The sequence below is a fragment of the Ictidomys tridecemlineatus genome, chromosome Y, assembly GCF_052094955.1.
Source record: "Ictidomys tridecemlineatus isolate mIctTri1 chromosome Y, mIctTri1.hap1, whole genome shotgun sequence".
NCBI lineage: Eukaryota > Metazoa > Chordata > Mammalia > Rodentia > Sciuridae > Ictidomys > Ictidomys tridecemlineatus.
The window spans coordinates 7293659-7318287 of record NC_135494.1 but is presented as its reverse complement, the minus strand read 5'-3'; the positions used below and the strand labels follow the sequence as shown (position 1 = coordinate 7318287).

At 38.8% G+C, this 24629-nt stretch overlaps 2 protein-coding genes across 3 annotated transcripts; both read right to left on the bottom strand.

Moving 5' to 3' along the window:
- Positions 1–959: 959 nt before the first annotated feature.
- On the bottom strand, positions 960–8235 carry LOC144372159 (uncharacterized). Its single transcript, XM_078035564.1, has 2 exons — positions 8140–8235; positions 960–1670 (listed from the first exon to the last, which is right to left on the bottom strand). The coding sequence occupies exons 1-2, from the start codon at positions 8233–8235 to the stop codon at positions 960–962; spliced, it is 807 nt and encodes a 268-aa protein (XP_077891690.1).
- Positions 8236–15735: 7500 nt separating this feature from the next.
- LOC144371824 (testis-specific Y-encoded protein 1-like) lies at positions 15736–19181 on the bottom strand. Of its 2 annotated transcripts, none has more exons than XM_078035171.1 (7): positions 19015–19181; positions 18493–18759; positions 17587–17664; positions 17329–17449; positions 17089–17234; positions 16900–16985; positions 15736–16222 (listed from the first exon to the last, which is right to left on the bottom strand). In XM_078035171.1, the coding sequence occupies exons 1-7, from the start codon at positions 19045–19047 to the stop codon at positions 16156–16158; spliced, it is 798 nt and encodes a 265-aa protein (XP_077891297.1). In that variant the 5' UTR covers positions 19048–19181; the 3' UTR covers positions 15736–16155. The 2 variants fall into 2 exon arrangements, with proteins under 2 accessions (XP_077891297.1, XP_077891298.1); XM_078035172.1 differs by having other exon boundaries at positions 17329–17440.
- Between the last annotated feature and the right edge of the window lie 5448 nt (positions 19182–24629).

Genomic DNA, 24629 nt, shown 5'->3' with positions numbered 1-24629 from the left:
TTGGCACATTCATTGGGCATTCTTGCCCTATCTTTCTTTCCTCTTAAATGTTTTATATCGTGTTTTCAATTTATCCTTCATGCTCTATTTCAGGCCATTTCTTCAAATATATAATCTAAGCTTCCCAAATCTCTCCTCACTTGAATCTATCCAGCTTTTAACCTCTACCATAAAGACTTTGGTACTTTGAAGATTATATTTTTTATTGACTTTGAACCTGTCAAGTTTGCACTGGACTAGAAAACAAAATAATCTCAAATAGACTTCTGAGTTAAAGGTAGTTCAAGACAATTCAGTTTATTTTGGTCAGAAATTTGCCTAAAAATCCTCTCAGCATGTCATAACTTCCATTAGCCTGAGTCATTGGTTCTAAATAGGGAACAACTTTTCCTCTCAGAGGCTATTTGGAAGTATCTGGACATTTTTGGCTTTTACAGTCAAGAAAAGAGGAAAATGCTATATGCATTTTAGTATATCTGTCAAATGTCCTCAGTGCACAGCACACACTCCTGTCTCTCTCTCTCTCTCTCTCTCTCTCTCTCTCTCTCTCTCTCTCTCTCACACACACACACACACACACAAACACATACTTCATAGTGCTAATATTGAGAAACCCCAGCTCTCATCTCACCAATTAGCTTTAAACTCAATAATTTCCCCAATTATATAAACAAACTGATTTACAAACTCCATTTCAGTTTGAAGTTGGTTGTGCTCTTTGATGCACATTTGCATTAGACTGGTATATTTTACTGCCTTTGATTGCCTGCAAATTTCAGGAAGTGAAGACCTTCAAAGAATGTAACAACCTCACAGAACAGAGGAGGATATAAGCTTTGGACACACCCTGAGAAAGCCAAAGGATGTTTTATTTTCAGTGAATATTTATATGTGTGTATTTCTTCAGGAAAATTGTTGACAATCTTTTCCAAGAGAAGAAGACCAGTTCAGACCTTTTGCTATGAATGTTTTTCCACAACCATGGGCTTTACTTGGTTCCTTTTCAATAAGCATATCTCAAAGAGAAACATGCAGGCACTGACAAATGAGAAGGCAGCAGTCATGATTCCTAGCGGGAATACATAGGAGAAGTGCTTCTTTTTCAGATATCGTTTGCTAACAGGAAAAGTAGTTGGAAAGTCAAGGGTGGTCTGGCCATAAAAATCCTTGGCAAAGTTCCAGCTCACTGCACCAGTTGTACAACCACAGCTCAGGAAAAGATAGAAGGATGAGACATTGTAACACATTTTCAGGTAATCTGGGAATGGGGCTTTGATCCAGTTTATAATGATGGCCATTGAGCTGAAAACCAAGACTACTGTCTTCATAAAATTAGCCAGCAAGATTAGGTCCTGCCCATATTGAAGTTCAATCGAAATGACCCAGCTCTTGTTGATAGTGCTGTGCATTGGAAAATCAACAATTGTACCAGAGACATTAAGCTTTTGATAATAATAAGCTTCCCAAAGTCCAATGAACACAAACTGAACCTTCTTGCTCTTGAATTCCCATATGCGCCAGGATTTGCTGTTGGCTAGGCTTACCCCAAAAACCCATGCCAAATAACTGCAAAGAAGGCCAATCATTTTGCATATCCATTTCTTCACTTCAGGAAAACTGTAGGAGTCATGAAGTCCAGCCAGGACCACAAAAGGGTGTAGGGAAACAAACTGTTAGTATGAGTAATGGTTCAGATCACGGCCAACATTTATATGATATTCTTCTTGTCTAAAAGATGTTTATGTGTTTCTAATGTGTAATATTTTTCTAAATATTTAAAATACTTTATTTCTTCAAAAAAGAAAAAAAAGAAGCCTAGAAATCTATGATTATGGTAGGAATATCAATTTGTCCATGACTTCAGAGAAAATTTGGAAATAGCTTTTAAAAGCCAAAAGGTGCTACTTATCTGGCAACACCAAATCTGAGAATTAAATCCAAGAGTCTGCAAAAGCATATGTAATGGGATGTCTGTTTCAGCATCATTTGCAATAGAGGAAAAATTGGATAACCCTATATGCCAATCAACAGATGAATACTCAAACACATTACAATTGTGTGAGATTGCAGTGGAATATTATGTGGTTATTATCAAGAATGAATTAATCTCTATGAGCTGGAGAAGGAAAGAAAAAAATGAATAATGATACATATGGAATGACAATTTGTGTCAAAAGGCAAACATATCTGATTTTCTTATATATACAAATAGATATGAACATCAGTTTTTAAATTTTAAAGTATGCACACAAAAGAAGTAATAAAAGTAATTCTAAGGGTAAGATGATTCATTTTTTACATTTTTACATAGTTTGTATATTTTTTTAATGAAAAGTTTACATTCATTTATAATTAAAGCCAGAGCAAATATAGCCTTAAAGATCCATATGGCAATCATGGTAAATCATATCATTATACTTTACCCACTGTTTGCTCAAATTCAAACTTTAGATAGTTTGGCTTCTTTTGGATGCAAATTAAAAAATATATTCAGATGTATTTTACATGAAGCAAATGTCTTCTATGAAGCTAAATTTATGTCACATTTATTCCATGAACAACTTATGTAGATATCTGGTCAATTTCAGGTGTGTTAGTAATAATAAAAAATTACCCCCTGAAATAACCCCCCTTTGTGGTTTAGCAGAAAGCATAGAAAGTATAACGTAGGTCCAAAGTCATTAGACATGTGGCACAGAACAGGCAGAAGATTTTAGGGGCTTCCAAATAATTACTTTATTACTACAAAGCCTTGTATCTGTAACATATGCCCATTTCCACAGACTTTTGTGAAATATGCTTCTAATTATATGAAAGCTGCAGTTTAACTACTTGGGAAGTTATAGCAGAGCAAATTGCCAGTTTGGTTAGTTTGCTGTCCATGAGCACATCCCTGGAATGCTGGCCTGAGGGAATGGACCTAGGATCAGTGAACTTTGATGGAGGGAAGGAATCAGAAAGGAGAGTGTTGTAGCTGCCAGGTAAATGTGCTAGCTTGGGAAAGGTTTGCTGCCTTCCATATCTGAAACAGGGTGTGGGACATGTTTTTCCAAAGACCAAATTTCAATAAGCCTGTATAACTTATTTAAAATTTACCCATGTGTTTTGTAGGTGAATTCACACATTTGGAAGATGTTTGGATAACAGATGTTCTTTGGAGAAGCAGGAAATGTTGATCAGGGAAGGGGAAATATCCCGCCAGAATGAAAAGTTACACAAAAGAGATGAACCACCTACAGGAAAAGAAGAGTCATTAGATAGAATTTGGGACTCTAAATAAACACTAACAAATTCCTGGCTACAACACAATAGTCATTACATAATCACTCTACCCTTTGGAGAGGACAGGCCCCAAACACTTGCAAATATTAATACATCCCCATGTATTCATATGGTAGCCTTACATTATGTTCTTTGTTTTAGAGTTGAGGGAATGGAGCAAAATGTTGTTGAATAAGATGCTCATGTATATTCAATAAGTTGCATAGATTTATGTGGAAGTGCAGTCTCTACAGCCCTCACAGTTAGACAAAGTGCATTTTGGCTCTCTTCATGGGGAATAGGATTTTTTCTCTAATGAAGCGTATCAACAAATAGATAATCCCTATGTCAATTATAAAAACAGTCCATTCAATGTCCTGTGAAAATGAAAGTACTCCCTAGTGATAGAAGCATATTGAGGGGGAAAAATTTACCTCCTGCCTCCTTATCTCAGCTTAAATTGAGTCATGTTACAATGCCATACTTCTATCCAAAAGTTTAAAAGTACAGGGAAGTTGTAGAGAAATTTGACACCTGTGTATTGCTGGTGGTAATACAAAATGGGTGCAGCTATGTGAAAACTGGACAGTGATTCCTCAAAAAATCTAGATTGAGCTTGTGACCCAGCAAGCCAATTTAATGGCATGTGCCTCAAAATTTCCAGGCAGGTTTCTTGGATTTATGTACAGTTATAATCATAGCATTATTCACAGTAATGGGAAAGTGATTCCAATTCTAATGTCCATTGATGAATAAACAAAAAGGCACCATGTGTAAAATGCAAAAGAAGAAAACTCTGACATTTGGTATATCATGGGTAGACTTTGAAGACAGAGTGCTGAGTGAAATGTGCCAGTCACAAAAGGCTAAATACAATATGGATCCCAGTTATACAAACTCCCTGGAGGAGTCAAATTCATGGAGGCAAGAAGTAGAATGGTGGTTGCCAGGGGCTGGAGAGGAAGAAATGGGAAGCAAATAGGGACAGAGCTTCAGCTGGGGAAGATGAAAAAGTTCTGGAAATGGATGTAAACAATTAAATGTATTTCATAACATAAAACATGTAGATTTGAAAATGGTTAATATATCAGCTTTATGCTTCATATGTTTTACCATACTAAGAAAGTAGCACCTCAAAGGGCAGATGCTTTATTTGTCAAGAGCAAACACATTTTCAATTTATAGAAGGATGGTCACTTTATGGTTTTGTATTGCCATTACTTCAGTTTCCAAACTACGAGTTAATCGTTTACACCTGGCCACACACACTCAGTTTCATGACTGTTTACATTAAGAGAAAAGAGATGGTAAAGATAGTATTACTCAATGTCATGGGTTATCATTTACATTCAGAGTAATACTCAGATGCCCTCAGTTAAAAATGCCAACTGTAAAATCTAGTAGGCTCTAACCAAAAATATAATGACAATTCTTTACAAAATAAAAATGGCCCCAGCTGACCGATTTTGTGGGACCATCCAATGTCAATCAAGCCTCTTCATGGAGATGATGAAATGCTGAAGTCAAAAGGACATCTGGAAATGTTAAGAATCTCTTTAACCCGGGAAAAACAAGAAGTCACCACAGTTACCCCAAGGAATATTCAAAATGTGAAGAAGGATTTTTCAGAAGTACAAATTAGAGTAACCACCAAATTGTAAGGGAAATAAGTAAATCAAAACATTCTTATGTTTCTATGACTACTCTTGGAAGACAATTCCAAGCAATATACTTATAAAGGACTGGAACAGAGAAGGAGTTGAGAAATATTTCTGAAACAGAAATTACTTCCTAAAAACTGTTACCTGATAGTGCTTAAGGTTTTGTAAATATAGTTTTCATTTCATACTTACTATGATCAAAATTCTAGAAATTCCCACATAAAGTGAACCAGGAATAAAAGTGAGCAGAGAAGAGAGAAGAAAGATGGGGATAATGAAGAGGGAGAAACTATGGTTTTGTTTTACTTGTGTTTTGCTTCTTTTCACTTTATATTTGATGTATAATTTCCATAGAACAAAATACACAAATCTTAATGTGCAAATCAATATATTTTCACATCGTTTTATATCTTGTAACCTACACTTGATCAAGATACATAATATTTCCCTCTGCCAAAAAGTTCCTTTGTGGCCTCTTACCTGTCATGAGCCACCATGTCCTGCCCATCACCCAGATATAATCACTATTTGGATTTTTCTTATCAGTTGCTTTTGTGTGACTCTGATTGGAAAATACAGAGTGCCCTTTTCTCCATATGATTTTTAAATTTAAACTGTATTGTTAAATGTATCAGCATTTTATTTTTGCATGGCATTTTATGGTAGAAGCATGCACAATTTGTGTGTCCATTTTCTATTGAGCGACACTAGGTTGCTTTTAGTTGGGGCCAATGAGGAAAAATTATTAAGATTAAAAATAATTCATATGCTTCTCCTTTAATTGTGTTTATGCTCAAGCAGCAGTAGGAAATTTATATTTTTCAAAATTAGGTTTCTATATGTAGTGTAAATGAGTAGAACTTATAGGGGCATTTGACCATTACCAAAGAAAACACCATTGTCACCTCCCCTGATTTTCTCAGTTGAGCAGACTCCCTCTTAGGAGTCAAGAGAACCTGAGGAAGGGCAAACAGTTGGAATCTTCTAAGCTCCAAAAATCCTGCCTCACTCTTTTAGAGCAAGAATAGGTATCCTAAGGGGGATGGAAACACTGAGATTATTGGAGGAGGTATGGAACATCCAATAAATCTTTTGAAGAGAATCTCAAGTAATTAACGCCTCTATTTCTCCTTCCTTTGGCAACATGGCAGAGAACTGACAGGAGCTGTGGATCAGAAGAAAAAAACTACAGTGTTGAGGGTATCTGTATATAAGAAGACTTGGGGTTTTTCTCTAGGCTTTAACCTCTGATGAGCGAGGAGTCACTTAGAATCTCTAGACTTTAGTCCTTCATGTGAAAGACAGGAGAATCCTACCCCAAATCTGATTTCTCACTATGAGAACACCTTGGTTCCCACACTCAGACCCATTTAGCACATTTCCTGAGACTGCCAAAGTGTCTTCCAGAAAGAGAAAGGTAAGTCCTCAACCAGGGGATACTTGTCTCCTAAAGTATGATGAAGCTGTCATTTCATGGAATCTCCTCAGAACCTGAGCCAGGACTGGGTTGGGGAAGAGGAAGATATCAGAACTTCCCTCTCTGCCCACCCTCCCTCTCACTGATGACTCCTTTCTTCCTGTTTATAACAAAATATGAGGTATACTGCAAAAGTCCTATATTGATGCAGGAAGTGAAATGATTAAATTATCAGAATAGTAACCTGATCAGTGGATTAAAGCATTTAATGGATTATACTTTTGAAAAAACTACAGTTCTGAGGGTATCTATCTGTAGATAACTGGGTATGGCTGGAAGAAATATGTCTCTGGAGGCACACTTGGGAGTATTTTATTTCCTTGCTTCAAATCTCTTCGCTTCTTGGCTGTCCTGAGTTGAGCCACTTATCTCTACCAGGCACTTTCACTGTGGTGTTTTACCTTACCCTGAGCTTGGAACAATGGAAATGGCCAACCATGGACCGAGAGAAACCATGATCAAAGTTGATATTTTTAGGCTTGCTGATGTAAGGTACTGGTCTTGAAGTTACACTTCCCCAAATTCATTTGCCTTTAAATTCATTTGCCTTTAAAAGAAAATAAAATCCAAGTAATTCATTTGCCTTTAAAAGAAAATAAAGTCCAAAATAAAATCCACTCAGTGAGTGACCCAGTGCCCTCAGAAGAACAGCCTCCCTGCATCCGCCATCTTCCCCTCCCCTCAGTATTCAGACACTGTGTCCTAAGTCGCTTGTATAATGCTGATGATGATCCTGGTGACGAGAAGTTGTACCATTGTTGGCAAAGCTCTTCCACTTTATATTAGTCTAGTCTTTTAGTTACATTGCCAGAAAGAAAGAGAGCCAACTGAAATGTCTTCCTCCACTTAGCACCTTGGGTCCACTCAACACAGTCCCTGGCAAGTACCCACAGAAACCACCAACTTGTCTGAGTGTGAAATCGCTCTTACTTGTTTTAAATAAAAATTAGAGGATGTTATTGTTTTTGACCAGACTCCTGCAATGGGACCCAAGAGACCAAGCTAAAGATCAAAATGAAGTCTCTTATGCTAAAGTCCACAACACCAAGGTGAAATTAAGCTATGTAAATTTCTGAGAAATCAGGATTAGACAGATAATAGACAAACTTTCCAAACAGGTCAGTTTCAATTGGCATAAGGAGTTTTCCTCTTTACACAGAAAAAAAGGGTAATCTGAAAAAAAATAATCAGTTATTTTTCTATTGTTCTATTTCTCTGCCCCTGCCTTACAAGAAAAGCAGCTTTTAAATGACCAGTCTACTTTCTGGTTTTGTTTTGTTTTGTTTTTATTTTCTTCATTCTTATCTGCCTATAAAATCAATCTCTTCTGCTTGGCTCACTGGAACACTTATTCTGTACAATGGAATAAAATGTGGCCAAATCCTAAAATTGCAAATAAAGCTGATTAAGATCTTCAAAAAAAAAGTTGATATTTTTACAAATTTTTGAAACAGTAATGAAAATATGAATCATATGCTAATTTCATGGGATCTAGGAACAACTAGTGAACTGGTAAAGTATTGTTTCTGGGTGTGTCTGTGTTTCTAGATCAGATTGGTAGCAGGAGTAGAGAATTTAATGGAGAAGGTATAACCTTAATGTAGCACTACCCAATAAACTTAGAGGCAGGATACAACAAAAATGAATTATTTCTCTCTCTTGAACTTGGGACAGACTTCTGCCATTGAACCCCAGAACTCTAGGCTTCAGGTACTTTCACAAGCAGACATCAGAACTTACATAAGCAGCCCCCAAAATACCTGGTTCTAAGGCTTTCTGACTCAAAATGAGCCATACTCCCAACTTCTGGCACTTCAAGGTGTACAGTTTGCCCATGGCCTATTGTAGGACTTCTCAGCTTCCACTTCTGCATGAGTCATTTTCTTTAATGTTTGTGGTATTGTAGCAAAAAAGAGGGTGAGGACATGGAAATCTGGAAGCAACTTTGTTTTTATGGCTCCCAACAAAGAGGAAAAATTTCCAAAATCTAAGCCTTGAATGCATCAGGGCTTTGACTTTTTAAAACAAAATGTCTTTATTTTTATGTGGTGCTAAGGATCAAACCCAATGCCTCACACATGTGAGACAAGGGAGCTATAACCCAAGCCCAGGGATTTGACTTTTAAATAAGCAAGCAAATTCAAGAAAATTCAAGGAAAGAGAGTTTGTGCACTTCTATTGAAGGATGCATTCCATATTCCTTGTATGGGTACAAACTTGTCAACAGACTAGGGCTTTCTGCTCATGGTATCTTGGAACTTTTACAGCACTGAGCATAAGGTGCAGAGCTATTCTGTTCCAATTGTGATGTTTCCTTTTTCTGCTACTGTGGTCATCTTGTTAGAGTTACAATCTATCCACTACAAGCCTCTAGGGTTAAGGATAGTGTATGGTTTCTGTTTTTCAGTGTGCAAAACTAAAACCTGACAACTCTTAAGCTGATAAAGTTTCCACATTGTTCTATGACTATGATTGTATGAATATTTGGCTTAATATTCAACTCCATATATCTGGAATTTCAAATGAATATAGTGACTATGAAGTTGTTCAAATCCTTGGTATCTGTAGATTCAGTTCTAGGACATTGCCATCCCCACAAACAAATTAACTTGCCAGTATTCAGGAACTTTATATAAAAATACATAGCACTTGATGCAGTGTTTGATTTCTATAAACTTGCAATTTGAGGTTCTGAGGCAGAATAATAAAATTCCAGCCTCATCTTTATAAAACCATACCACATACTGACAATTTATTTATTGCTCTGGCAATAAATTAAAAAATAAATTAAAAGTATGTAAATCAATAGTAGCTTAGTGGTGGAGCAACCCAGGGGTCAAATCCTTATCCCCACGCGGCAAAAAAGGGATAGTATTTATATAACATTTCTGCATGTCTTTTGCTATACAGTAAATACTGCCTAAATTGTGTATAATAAGTAAAACAATCTAAACACTGTAAAAATATAACATTGATATTGTATTATTTATAAAATAATTACCAGGAGAAAAACCTATACATGTATAGTGCAAATGCAATTTGTATTGATGGATGGTTTAATCTGTTGATTTTTAACTCATGGACAAAGCTGATATTCAATACTAAGAAAAATTAGCAAATGTTTTAATAGCAAGAGATTGGGAATATTATGCCTACACTATGATTTCACCTAGCAGCAGCAAAAAAAAAGAAGACTGATACATTTACAAGAATATAAACTTATTCTTAATTTTATTTATTATTGGTACCAGGAATTGAACCAAAGCATGCTTAATGACTGAGCCACATCTCCAGCTGCTTTTGTTGTTGTTGTTAATGTTTTGTTGTCTTTCTTGTTTGTGGCAGTGTCATATGATGATCCTGAGGCAGGGAACGCTCCTGCTTAAGTCTCCCAAGCTATTGATATTACAGGTATATACAACAATGCTTGACTTATTCCAAATTTTTGCAGACAAAATTAAAATACGTGATCCAAACGGGCATTTAAACTTAACAAGAATATTTGTAAGTGAGTGCACAAAGAGCAAATACCCATAATTTATTAAAAGTTCATCAAAATCAAGAATACCAACCCTTCAATAGATGAACATGATAGAAAAGAGAAGGACTAATGTGCAAATCAATACATTTTCCCATTGTTCTATATCCTGTAACCTCACTTGTTCAAGAATTTTTCCCTCTGCCAAACAGTTCCTTTATGACCTCTTGCCAGTCATGAGCCACCACCTCCTGTCCATCAACCAAATATAGTCACTATTTGGACTTCATACACAGATATGTGAAGTTTCCTTATACTCATGTGCAAAATTAATCAAGTGAGTTATGTGATGGGCCCAGTGACTAGCTTGTAACAAACTGACCATGTATAACTGATGGGATGTGCCTTCTGTGGGTAGACAGTAAAAAGACAGTGACTTCCTTTTTGTTGGCATCTCCCATTCACTAGTGTTCTGTAATGTCATTTGCCCCGGCAAAGTGTACTGGTGAGTTGTGAGAAGATCTATGGAGTTACCCATAAGAAAACCAACTGAAGACTGCCAACAAGAGTGAAAGCCATCCCTTTCACTATTATACTTGAAATATCTATTATAGTGAGCTCTCAGATGATGACAGTTCAGGTTGCCAGTACGACTGCACCTTTGTGCAATCCTGAAGCAGAAGACCTAATAAACCTGTGTCCAGACACCTGATCCATAGAAGCTCTGAATAATAAATGTGTGCCCTGCTTTAAATCACTGTCAGAGTAATTTGTTTCATAGAAATGGATAGCTGAAAAATTAAAAAAAGAAAACATCTCTACAACATTTGAAAAAATACCCACTGTTTTTTATTACTAATAAAATAAATGGTTTGATGACTTAGGAGTCTGAGACAGGAGGGTCACAAGCATGGAGTCACTCTGGGCAAGTTAGTGAGACTCTGTCTCAAAATGTTTTAATAAACTTCTGTGGTATAGAACCACTAGGACTGGTTTCCCTCAGAAAAAAATACACTGAAAGATTGGGGATTATGCTTACATGCCATTTTTAATCTCCTACACTAAAGAAAAATTCATATGCTTTTGAAATGTATTCTTTGGACAAGTTTCGGGAAAAAGGACATTCACATAGGTTGTTCATTGGAGTGCAAAATGAATTACGTGTATACTACAATATTAGACATATTATTAAAGCTGCAGATACATTGACTCTTTGATTCAGCATGACTAGATATTTATCCCCAAATTACTCAGTAATAACATAAAAAACTATGCAATTATCATATTTATATGTGCTTCTCCTTACATATATAATGGGTTGAATAAACTAGGGTACATTCACAAAATGGAATAGTATACTCCACATGTTTAAAACAAGAAATATCCTTGCCCAGTGATAAGAGATTTATGTCCAGAAATTTACTAACTGATGAAAGCAAGGTGCCTAATAGCATTCTATGAGTAATGGAATAGATCTGAACATGCATGTGCACACGCACACACATCCATCCATCCACCCATACACGCACCCCTCACCCCCCCATACACCTTTATATTTGCAAACTAGACACAAAATGTAAAGTTTCCTATAGTGGGAAAGAACAGAATGTGGTTAGGAACAAAGGTTTTCGTAGATGATAAAATAGGTTAAGTAGTTTTGACTTTGAAATTATGTAAAACTTCACATGATTAAAACAAATATCTTGATTAAAAGAATAAAAAGCAATTACAGAGAGTAGGAAACAAGATGATTAAATTTTCTTATCAAACTACTTCTGAGTACAATATTTTGTTTATACCTAACAGGTTTAGACACAATTGAGGGCAAGGGAAAAAAAAAATAACTTCAAATTGAAGCTGAACAGTTCAGTTCAAAAAAAGCTGAACATTTTAAAATTTAAATTGAATTTTAAATTTAAAAATTTAAATTTAATTTTAAATTTAAAAATTTGAATTTAAATTTTAAAATTAGAAATATTTAAAATTTAATAATTTTAAATTTAATTATTTAAAATTATTAAATTTTATAATAATAAAAGTGGAAGGCTGGAGTTTCACTCTGAGCGCCACATAAAAATTAAGCTTTAGGTTTTATGTAGTAATTTCATGGATAATAATATTACTAATATTATTTAACTCATATATTATATAATAAATCTCAGACATAAGTGTTTTATATTACCAAATTATAAATCTGCAAAAAAAAATGTGAAAATTTAATTAATAAAATTTAATAAAATTGATCTCAGTTAAGATTAAAGTCGTACCATACTGATTTAACAAAAATAGTGTCAAAACACTTGGGAAAAAAACTAAACATTACTAATAAAATATACTTTAAACCAAGGAAGTATGTTTGAAATACAATTTTTATTTTAGAACTTTATAATAAAGAAATAATTATAAAAACTAGTAACATCTAATTTTTTAAAATAAATATTCTGTGTACTAGGTATTGTGGCACAAGTCTTTAATTCCAGTAAATCAGGAGTCTGCCTGAGGAGAATCACAAATTAGAGGTCACCCTGGGCAATGTTGCAGGATCCTTTCTCAAAAAATAAAAGAAAATAAAAGAAGATGGGGATAAAAACAAGAGAGTAAACCTATTTTCAGTCCCAGCAATTCAAAATTAAAATTATACTGAAGGGTTCAGGGAATCATATTTCAGAAATTATCTGAACTGAAAAAGTGTGACATTCAGGTCTTATTCCAAGGACCATGTACCTAAAAACTAATTATGATGATTTATCATTTCTTACATATTGAGATTGAATATATAAACAAATTTTCTATAGGAATTATTTTGACAAGATGATGAGAAATTAGACATTCTCATGAATTACTTATGGAGATATAAAGTGGATCAACCCTATAGATCCAGACTTAACCAATTTTTAAAAATGTTTTAATATTGATCTTTGATCTGGAGGTGCTAGTATCTGTCCCAAAGATACAAAGGCAAAATATCAAAAGTTAAATATATGCCTGTTGGATGTAAACACTCACATATAAACATTCATAATTGATTGAATAAACTGGAGTGTATTCAAATAATGGAATATTATTTGAATATTACAGGCTTAAAAATAAAGAGAATAGGAATGTGATTGTGGCTTAGTGGTATAGCACTTGTCTAGCTTGTGTGAGGCCCTGAGGTCAATCCTCTGCACCATAAATAAATAAATAAATAGATAGATAGATAGATAGATAGATAGATAGATAGATAGATAGATAGATAAATAAATGCATTGTGCCCGACTACAAATAATTAAATACATAAATATTAAAAATAAAAGGTTTCCAAGATGGCAGAGTAGAGGAGACCCTGGTACTGGCATGAGGCTCATGTTTTCCCCCACAGGGGCTCCCATGCATAAATTTACCTTCATGGTGCATGTAACAGGCTTTTAAACAGTGGATTGTTGCAAATGCAGCTCAGGATGCAGGAAAACCGCAGCCACTCTGCTACAGAAGCCAACCAGAAGTGCAGGCAGGAATCAGCTGAAGATGATGGTGTTTGAGCACCTGGCACTGTGGAGATGTAGGATAACTGATCCTTCAGGGTGGAAGCAGGCCAAACTGATCCCCCATAATGAGAGAAAATCTTTGTCATCTGCCTCTCACTTAAGACAACTCAAAATATACCAAAATTCATTGCCACCACCAAAGAAAATATTATGATAACCTAAAAAATAAAAGGGCAGAGGGACAATACTCAAAAACAAATACAAATGTTTAAAATACAAGTATTTTTAAAGTGTTCAACATCTCAACCAGTTGGGAAGTGAAATTCAAAAGTACCCTGTGGCTTCATCTCACATCAGTCAAAAGGGCAACTATCACAAAACACAGATGGAAAAAAAAAATTTTGGCGAGGAGGTTTGGGAAAAGTACACTCACGGATTGGATAGGGGTTGGGGATAGACTGCAAATAGAAGCAAATGAGTCTAGGAAGAATTACGTGCATTCCTAATAAAGAACAAATGAAACCCCCAGATGACCCAGCTATCTCCCTTCTCAGTACACATATCCAAAAGTTCTGCTAATGTCAGCACTGGGAGGCAGCCAGCTCAATGTTTCTAGTAGCACCCTTGGCAATAACCAAGCTATGGAAGGGCCCTAGGTGCCCTTCAGCAGGTGTATGGATGAAGAAAATGTGGTACATATACACAGAGGAATATTACCCAGATGTAAAGAAGAATGAAATTATGGCATCAGCTCATTAAGTGATGGAACTGGGGAACCTCATGCTCAGTGAAATCAGCCAGTCCCCAGAGGCCTAAATTCTAGTGTTTCCCCTGATATCTGAAAGATGATCCAAAATGAGGAGGGATTAAAAAGCACAGGAAAAAATAATGAAGACCCAAGAGGGATAGCATAGGAAAAGTGAGTGAATGAACCTGGCCCAAATTTCCTGAGTACCTACATGAATATATGCCACAGTGAATCCCACTATAGTGTCCATTCTAAAGATATTATTATAGATGTACAAATGTCTCTGTGTGTGAGTGTGTGTTTGTGTTTCTCTGTGTGTTTGTATGTGTGTTTCTGTGTATGTGTGTGTGTGTGTGTGTGTGTGTGTGTGTGAACATAAATAGCAGAACAATTGAGGAAGGAACCAGAAGAAAAGAAGACAGATGGGGAAAATGAGAAATATCGTGATCTGAATTTGAACAGATTACATTTCACACCTTTTTAATTATGTCAAATGGGAATAATGTTTCAATATATCTATTTGGTTGGTATGAAAAAAAAAATGAATGGGAAGACGTTCATTAGAGTCTTCTCCTTTCCTTCAATGATAACATGTAAGGAGACCCATTCCCAAACTTGACTTCCTTCATTGCATTCTGGGGAATCCCTTCCTAAGCTATATGCACTTAACATGCATAGACCCTCCATAATTCAGGGATTTCCTGTTGCAGACGGACTCTACAACAGTGTGCAGCCGCATCACTGAAACAAGGGAGCTACAGTCCTGCACAGCTATGCAGCCTATGTGCATGTCTATCCTCCTATGTGCGAGTCCCTCTGGTTTGAGGAAACACAATTAATCTCTGAAATGGCTGGGTAATCTATACAGAAACTACTCTCACTGGCTTTCTGCCTTGTGTCCTGGTCATTGCTTCTCAAGGGCAAGTCTAAAAAACACCCAGCAACATCTAAACCTATGGAATTTCAATGACAGGCACTGAGGAAATTTTCTCGTGTTCAAAAGACAAAGAGCTTTTGTGGCATGGAGGAATGCAGTACCCATTTGAATGGATACTAATGTATGGTCAGCAGTATCAGCAGTTCAGGGATAACAGGAGCTTGGGTCACTCCAAATGGAGCTCCTAAGAGAAAAACGCATCACACACAATGACAGAAATATAGAAATGCATGTTTGGGTCGTACATGGCAACCTCCAACCCAGGGGAGTCAAAGCTAACCACACTCCTTGTGGCAGGGGTTTCCAGAAGATGCTGCTTGGGTAGCAGAAAGTGTGGCAGGGGGGCAGGGTGGAGCACTTCGGTTTGTAAGGGAAAAGTGAACACTTAACATTTTTTCTCTCTCTCACGGGACTCTCCCACTCTAGTGTTTCAAGAGAAGAACACAGACTATAGGAAGGCCTTAGTATGAGGCCTATGTGTCCTGGTGGCAAGAGTTCCAAAGAAGACATGACTACATTTACATAAGAGGAGTTGTACACTTGTGAAATCAGAAGTTGTTTTAATATAATGGACACTACATGCCAAAGAGTGGCAGGTTTCCAAGACTGGGGACTGTCTATCTGGAAATAAGTTCAAAGCAAATGACCTGTCACCAGAACATGGAAAACCTAGGACTTAAGCCACCTAGTGAATAAATGACACCTATATGGGGCTTGCCTGTCACTGTCATGGATCCTGTCTCACATGCAGGTGGCTTGTCCAACTAAAGGTCCTGAATGCAGCTGGAATTCTGCAAGGAAACCTGTTCGGGTAGAAACTAGATTCACTGCTTTATTGCAACATCAGTGAAAAAAAGTACTTCAAAGGCCTAGTTTGAAAAAATGTTTCAAAAATTCTAAATAAACTCCCTGGGATGGCTCCATATCTGCCCCAACCCCTCATAAGCACAAAACAATTCACAAGAGTGCCCCACTTTTATTTTAGCCCTCATTGGCAATGCTAATACACAGAACCCTTTGCTTCAACTTTTGACCAGGGCGGTAGTCCACCAGGGCGGGTTCTTCCAGTGGGCTCAGGCTTCATGGAGGTACAGGTGAACCATGTCAACTTTTGCTGTACTTTGCTTCATGGGCCCTGCTGGCATGTACCCAAACATGGAGACTGGGTCTGGTCATGTAGCAGGCCGAGGTTCCTGCAGGAATAAGGACAGGAGCATGCACATAAGCAAACACGCTTGAACAAAGAGAGGCAGGCACTTGGCTCCTACAGATGTGCACAGGGCATGCATGAACAAGATGGGGACCTCTGTCCATTATCACACAACTAGGTTCACCTTCCTGAGGGTTCACCATCCCTGTCCAGGGATGGACATCCTCACCTTCCTCAACCCGGGCATGTGGCATGATTCCCACAGTCCCACTACCCTGAGGCCACTGTATACTTTCCCTGACACTGAAAAGTTCACTGGACACCTTGGTTGGGATTTTTAAGGTGTCCCGAAAAATGCAAGCACAGGACTGGGGACTACATAGACGAAAGTTGGACAGATGTGAAACTGCTTATGCACATGTGTAAGACAGCATCTGGGCAAGTGAACCCACACCAGGGCATGGATAAGGGCAGAAGGCCAGGAAGGAGCATTCCTAGAGGCTTCAGTAACCTTAAGCTCAGCCTCTTTCCCAGGTCCCAGGACATTCACCTTCTTCACCTCACCCTAAGGAGGTTGCCCAGTTCAACATACACTCTTGCTGTGCACTCTCCTCTGGTTTTTGTTCCTCCTAGTGCCTAGAAGAGCAGAAGCCTCAGGTTTTCTGGGCTGCTTCAGGTGGCAGAGGAATGGGGCATTTCAAACTCACCCAGGAGGCTCACCTTGCCAGGCCAGCATCCTCTGCCCTGGTGCTGTCTTCCTCCTGGTAGTAGTCCAGAGGATTGACCCACAGGTCCTCGATGATGACCTACAAAGGGAAAACAGACAAGTCTGTTCCAGGCTAACATACCCTATTCCCCACAGCACAGGGACTCACCAGGTCACTGGTTTTGTGGCCTATGGATCCCCACCTCAGCAATCCTGTTAGAGTCAGCACACTTGTGCCCTGACAACCAGCTGAAGAAGGTCAGCCTGCTGGAGTCCTGCAAGGGGCTGTGCACCAGTGCCTCCCCATCCACCAGCCACTGCAGCACACTGGAACAGGATGCCTCATACCCTGGAGGAGTTGGAACAGTTCAGCACATATCCGATTCTGTCCAGCCAGCACACTGATATGAAAGACCCCAGTGTCTGGGAGTCGTTTACTTTACCAGTGATGTTCAGCTGATACTCCTTCATGACCACTTCATTCTGGAAGTAGGGGTTTTCTTGAAAGGAGAACTTGATCCTGTAGAGGGACTTGGGATACCTGAGTTCCTCCACCTGCCAGGCCTCAGGCAAAGACAAGGGATGGTGTGGTTGGGTGGCTGTGCAGAGCGAGTCTGTGAGCTAGCTCGCATGGGCTGCCCTCCCAGCTTTCCTTCTCGGGCCTCCCCACACCCTATCCCCAGTCTCACTCCCCAGTTCACCTCTAAATTCCTCAAATAGCTTAGCAGGTCTTTATCTGCCCAACTGAGGATGACAGAAACCTGGGGGTGGTACATCATCTGCCAGGCGTCAAGGACACATGTGGTGACATGGAAGGAGCAGGCAATAGCACAGGGGGCCCTCCAGGGAAGCAAGGGGTGTGTGGGACAGGGGATCCCTATACAACACAGCACTGTGCCCTTCCCTGCCAGCAAGATACCCTGGCTTATCCACTCTCATCCTCTGCCCTGCCCAGGTCTCCAGGCCTGCCTGGCATGTAAGAACCTGATGACACCATCTGCTCTGTCCCCAGGGTAACTGACATCACCCTGGCTGCCTTGAGATGGACAGAGATTACTGATGTTTGGGCATGCTGTCCATCGCTAGGTGTTCATAGCCTTACTGAACTTGGGTATGTGTGTCCTGTGTCACCATATCTGTGTGTTTGTATGGGGGTGGGGGCCTGGGGGATTGCGTCTCATTTCAGGCTGCGAAAACCATCAGTGAACTGATAAGATGCAATTTTCCAGCCTACCCTTGGATAGGAGCCTGACCACATTGAATGTCACAGGTTGGCAAGACTGCATGTTTAGAGTGACCTTGGAAGTGGGCATGGAACTGGACAAGGTGCCCTGTCAATGTGCTCTTCTCTCCATTCCTGGTGGGCTGCAGCTGTGGCTCCCAGCCTCCAACAATATTCAAGCCCTGCTGTTTGGGCTCCCCTGCCATCCAAAGTGTCTGCTCTTAATTCTCAGGGAGACTTTGTCAGAACCTGACTTAAGCTTAGGGACCCAGGGTGAATGCCACTACTTCCCCTACTCCCATTTTTCCCAACCCAGCGCCTCAGGGTTCTCTAAAGCCAATCCAATGTGTTGGAGCTCAGCTTGACGGCACACAGCAAAGGATACCACTTTGGCCCAGAAGCCAGGGATGCGCTGGATGATGGCCCTTCTGCGATCCAAGTGTGATTTGCACCTCATTTCCACCTTCCTCTTCAGCCTTGCACAGGCCCGGCTGGCTCGGGCATTCACAAAGCTGAGCTCCAACTGCAGGATTTGCAGCTTGTCCATTTTTGACCGCAGTCTGGGTGGTCTGCGTCCTGCCTTGGGCAGCCTCCTCTGCACCAGCTGCACCTGGGTATCTTCCTCACCTTCGTGCTCCCTTGAGTGCTGGTCCTGGGCGGTAACACCCCTCAGCTTCCCGACGTCTGACAGCAGTTTCCAGTCTGCCCTCCCACTACTACCCCTTCAGGAGAGCTCCAGGACTTAGGGTGCTGCAGAGACTCCAAATTGCCCAGCATGTTATACTCATCGCTGCTACTAATAATCAATCCACAGACTGTCCAGGCCAAGGTGCTGGAGGTGAGTGAGGTCTCCGCCCCCAGCAGCCCACAGGAGGCTCCATCCTGAAGGCCCCCATTGAAAACTCACCTGGCTCTCCTCCAATTCTCCTTGTCTGGCCATTGTGATCGCTTTTCACCAAGGCCAGCTGAGAAGCAGATCCCACAGGAAGACCCACACCCGCCTGCTTAGAGCCGGACCAATGTTTCTAGGCCTCAGGGAAGCCAAGCAGTTGGGAATTCAGCAGGAAGGCGGAGTTTTCTTGGAGCGCATGCGCGTGTCTCTGTGACATCAGCTGCGTGGCTATCAGGAAGTGGCCATTAGCATGAGGCAGTCAAAGGGCCTGTGGAATGCCCGGCCCTCTGCATTCACCCAAAAAATGCACGAGGGGCGTGGCCACAACAACCCTGCCCCTCTGGCTCCAGGCCTTATGGGCTCTGCCAGTTTGGGCCCCCTGATCCCTATTGGTAATCTCAGCCCCTAGTTTAGGGGCCAGGCGCTGCACACCAGGATGGCAACAGGTGTGCAGCCCAGCAAAACACAATGCACGTCCAAATCTCAAGCCAGATGTCCTGGTTTAGCTCATCTCCATGGACGATGGACCCCGTGGAGGCAGACACAGTGGGATGGGCCTGGCCAAGGTGCTGGAGGTGAGTCACAGCAAACATGTCAGTGGAGGAAATCCACCTGGGCAGCCAGCCCAACCTTTGCCTCCTTGCAGAGGAGTTCAGGTTACTCCAGCAGCTTGACCCTTTCCAAAGACCCCTCCCTGTAGGTGTACATACAGTTAGCTCCAGTAGCTCAGATTATGGCTTCCCTTCCCCTGCATATAAAAAGGGCCGTGGCATGCTGCAGCATTGCCTAAAGGACTCATTGCTGTCCCTGTGAAGGAACACCTTGCTATGGGGACTGGGAGAGTAGTGGGAGAGAGTCTTGGGGCTTTCATTTAGGGCAGAGATGGTGTCAACACCTGGAGGATGTGGGCCTCCCAGAGGATGGAGGGTGGGAAACCTAAACAGATGTACCATGCTTCTTAGGCCTTGCTTCAATCCCTTCATCCATTCCAGCCCAACAAGGACTAAGCAGTTGGAAGGCAGATGAGACAGACTGGGCCCATGTTTTTGTGCTGGCTCCTGAGACGCTTTCTTTTAGCACAGGTGGGAAGCTCAGCAGCTAGTTTTTACCAGGGTCCGAAGCCCCTGCCCACAGAGCAAGTGCCTCACTTCCAGGATAACCTAAGGTGGCAGCTGGGTTTCCAGCTTCTGGAGATAGGATCCAAAAGTCTGAGTGAGATCAAAAGATCCAAGACTGGAGCCAGACTCCTGGACAGAGAGGGAATGCTCAAGAAAAAGAGAGACTTGGAGTCTGAAAGACAGAAAGGACAGTATGAGACAGTCTGGGCATTTCCACCAGCCTCTGACCATAGAATTTTATCCATTTCAATCTCAAAGAAACTGGAAAACAATTCCAATCACAATAAGAAAAAAAAAAGGGAAACAATATAATAGGAGAGGCATACAACATCTGAAATGAAAAATGTAGTGCAGTCAAGAAACATATTGGTGGACATCTTAGAAGCGGGAATATTTCATGTCTTCTCAGGCAGAATTAATACAGTCAAAATAATCACATTCAAGGCAATTCAACTCAAAACCCCAAAGACAATCTTTACCAAACAAGAAAAGGCGGTCATAAAAATCCCAAAACTGATTTAGGAAAATAAGATGCCCAGTGTACCCAAAGCAATCCTTAGCATGAAGGTGGATTGGAAACATCTCAATGCTTACATTTTACTACAAAGCTCTAGTATCAAAGAGCAGGTTTCAGGCACCATAAAAGACATGGGGCCCAAGGGACTAGAATAGAAGACACAAAGATAAACACACAGGATACGATTATCTGATAAGTAGACAAAACTGTCAAAACATAGGCTGGAGAAAGGCTCTTCAAAAAAGGGGAATACTGGAAATCCATATGTACTAGGATTAAATGTAAGCCTGATCTCTCACCCTCCAAAAATACCACCTCAAAATATTAACAAGGTCAGAGACCTAGGAGTTAGGCTAGAAACCCTGAAATCTGCTGGAAGAAAATATAGGCCCACACTTTAACACTTCAGCACAGCAAAAGACTGACCAGTAAACAAGTCTCCTCAATTGCAAAGAAGCAAAATAAACAACCACAACATGCATTGTCATCAAATTTCAAAGATGTTTCACATCAAGGGAAACACAATCATGAAGACTGAGCCCCCATAATGAGAGAAAATCTTTGTCATCTGCCTCTCACTTAAGACAACTCAAAATATACCAAAATTCATTGCCACCACCAAAGAAAATATTATGATAACCTAAAAAATAAAAGGGCAGAGGGACAATACTCAAAAACAAATACAAATGTTTAAAATACAAGTATTTTTAAAGTGTTCAACATCTCAACCAGTTGGGAAGTGAAATTCAAAAGTACCCTGTGGCTTCATCTCACATCAGTCAAAAGGGCAACTATCACAAAACACAGATGGAAAAAAAAATTTTGGCGAGGAGGTTTGGGAAAAGTACACTCACGGATTGGATAGGGGTTGGGGATAGACTGCAAATAGAAGCAAATGAGTCTAGGAAGAATTACGTGCATTCCTAATAAAGAACAAATGAAACCCCCAGATGACCCAGCTATCTCCCTTCTCAGTACACATATCCAAAAGTTCTGCTAATGTCAGCACTGGGAGGCAGCCAGCTCAATGTTTCTAGTAGCACCCTTGACAATAACCAAGCTATGGAAGGGCCCTAGGTGCCCTTCAGCAGGTGTATGGATGAAGAAAATGTGGTACATATACACAGAGGAATATTACCCAGATGTAAAGAAGAATGAAATTATGGCATCAGCTCATTAAGTGATGGAACTGGGGAACCTCATGCTCAGTGAAATCAGCCAGTCCCCAGAAGCAAATTTCCTGTTTCTCCTAAGATGTGGTATGTGATTAAAAATAAGTGTGGATTGAAAAGTACATGAAAATGTATTCTGTAAGTAAGGCAATGATGAAAACACAAGAAGAATTGAATAGGGAAAGCCAGTGCAGGAATATGGTCTAATTTTCCTGTGTACATATATGAGTATATTATAGTGAATGCCAGTATCATATTCATTCTTAAGATAATAATATAAAATTACATATGTTCTTGTGTGTGTGTGTGTGTGTGTGTGTGTGTGTGTGTGTGTTTGAGTATAAATAGTAGAAAGATTGACGGAGTTGTCTGAATGATAAGCTGCACTGTAGCAGTAGCATTGTTAATGCAATCTTCTACTTCCTGCTAGCAAGAAATATTGGTAAGGTAGAAGCCTGAAATCAATTGTACTGTAACATATACTAGAAGAACAGCAGTGATGTCCAAGGATCATGATAGTCAATATATTCACTTGTATTCAAGAATTTATATTCTGTATTTAAGGTCATCTTTATTTATCTATGTCTCCTATCTAGGACAGTTCTTCAATATTTTCTGTCTTTCTTGGTCTCAACATTCTTAAAACAGTGTTGATCACCAGTTTTTGATTTGACAGATATTTCTTTATGACTGAAATGAACATTGGCATTTTTGTTAGGACAAGCCAGGACTGACATGTATCTTTCACAGTTCATCATATTCAGGTCCATGATTCTATGTCTTATTGTTGGTGATGGTCTCATGACCAAGGAGGTTTCTGTTGATTTCTCCATTACAAATTTCTCTTGTTTTTTATCTTATTTTTCTATTGTATTTAATAACTGTCTTGGGGTAATTACTTTGATATTAGCAAAACCTTTCTTTTTCACCAACTAACTTTAGCATTAATTGATGGCTCTTACCTAATATAATTATTACTACATTATTCTTATTTTTTAATTTTTCCCAGTTTTTCCACAAACAATAAGATATTCAACATACAGTATAAAATTCCACACATAGTATTGGGTTTGTAATGGACACATTTTATGATATTGAGGTTGCTTCCCTCTACCATAATTTCTTCACTGTTTTTAATATCAATTAAAACTGAGTTTTTCAATTTTTATTCTAATAGATATAATCACATAATTTTTACTCCTTTGATTTATATAAATGATGTACTATGTTGTTAATTTGCATACATTGAACAGATCTTTCTTTCCTGGAGTGAAGCTGAAATTTATCATGATATAAAATCTTAATATGTTTTTAATATGAAGAATGTGAATATCTTACATTTATGTTCGTAAGGGTTATTGGTGTCTCATTTTCTTTCCTTGGTATGTCCTTTACTACATTTGTTATTGGGTGATATAGGATTCATAGAACAAATTGTGAAAGTTTCCCCCATTACTGTGTCATGAAATAATTTGAGAAGCATTGGCATTAGTTTTTTAAAAAAATATGGTAGAATTCATATGGTAATTCATTGTTTCCAGTTACTTCTATTGTTGGAAGTCTTTTAAATACTTCTTTCACTATTTGTCATTGGTCACTTTAAATTTTCTATATTCGATTGATTTTCTGTGGATAGAATTTATGTGGGTGGAAATTTATCAATATATTTTGGATTTTTCAAGTTACTGCAAAGTAAGTTTTAATAACATTCACTATCACTATCTCAAAAATGTCTGTGATTTTGTTCCATGTTTAATTTTATTTTATTTATTTTGTTCAGTTTGACTGTTAATCAATTTTTCTTCTCTTCAAAGAACAAATTCCTTTTTGCATTGATCCATTATATCACTTTTATTCTCTTGAATTTAATTCTGTTGTGGTCAATTCTGTCTTCCACTGGTTTTGGAATTAATCTCTTTGTGGTTTTTCAGGACCTTAAGATGTAACATTTAATTTCTTATTTGAAACTGATACACAGGCATGCTATACTTCAAAATTTCCCTTTCACTTTAATTAAAGGAATGATATGTTCTTTAGGCTGTGTTACCAAAACTGTTTCCAAGTGATACTATTATCAAATATGGAAAGAAATGAGGTGACTCCATGCATTCTCTGACAAATACTTGTCAAACTGGCAAGCAAATAGGTTTTATTTAAAGGAAGCTTTAAAGAAAGAAAGAAACTTTTGTTTAAAAATTTCCAAGGTAGAAACTCTGGGGCAAAGAAAACTTTAAAAAAAATGTATCAAAATGGGACAAATGGCCAGAATAATACATATGCAGATGCATTTGATTTATGCAAAAATGCTGGAGCAGCCAGTAGTCTCCACTCTGAGCCTCCTAGGTAACCATAAGGTCAGGGAACATGTAGCTTTTTAGTTTTAATCTCAGCATGAGAAAGTTGTTTTAATTTCATTGGATCTCTCAGTTTAATTATTTCACTAATGCTTTAATTACAGAGTAAGTTTAGAAGTAAAAGGAAACCCCAATAATAATTAAGGAACTGGCAGTTATAGCCAAAGGAAATCATCTATAGTTATGGCAAGCCTTAAAGACAGGGCATAAATTTTGACTGAAAGTGACTTTCTTGGCATGGCAGTTTAGTTTTGGAGAAGAAATGCCTTGTCAGGCTTATTATATTTTTGAAATGCTATAGTTACTAGCCATCTTGAATGGTTTTCCATTGTTCAGGAGTTGGATATATTATGTATTAAAATGACGGAACTGATAATTCAGAGTTTCTGGGATGCAATGCTGTAGGAATTATATGGATGATGGCAACAGATTCAGTTGTAGGAGGGTAAGAGACAGTTGCTAAAACAGA

Excerpts from the sequence above, each read along its gene's own strand:
- LOC144372159 (XM_078035564.1), bottom strand. The coding sequence starts at position 8,235 with ATGGGCAAACTGTACACCTTGAAGTGCCAGAAGTTGGGAGTATGGCTC. Across the intron at positions 1,671-8,139 it reads GTATTTTGGGGGCTGCTTAT|TTTGTTTCCCTACACCCTTT; the intron begins GTAAGTTCTGAT and ends TCATACTAACAG.
- LOC144371824 (XM_078035171.1), bottom strand. The coding sequence starts at position 19,047 with ATGGCCAGACAAGGAGAATTGGAGGAGAGCCAG. Across the intron at positions 17,665-18,492 it reads CTGGCTTCTGGGCCAAAGTG|ATGATGTACCACCCCCAGGT; the intron begins GTATCCTTTGCT and ends GACGCCTGGCAG. Across the intron at positions 17,450-17,586 it reads GCTATTTGAGGAATTTAGAG|GCCTGGCAGGTGGAGGAACT; the intron begins GTGAACTGGGGA and ends TCTTTGCCTGAG.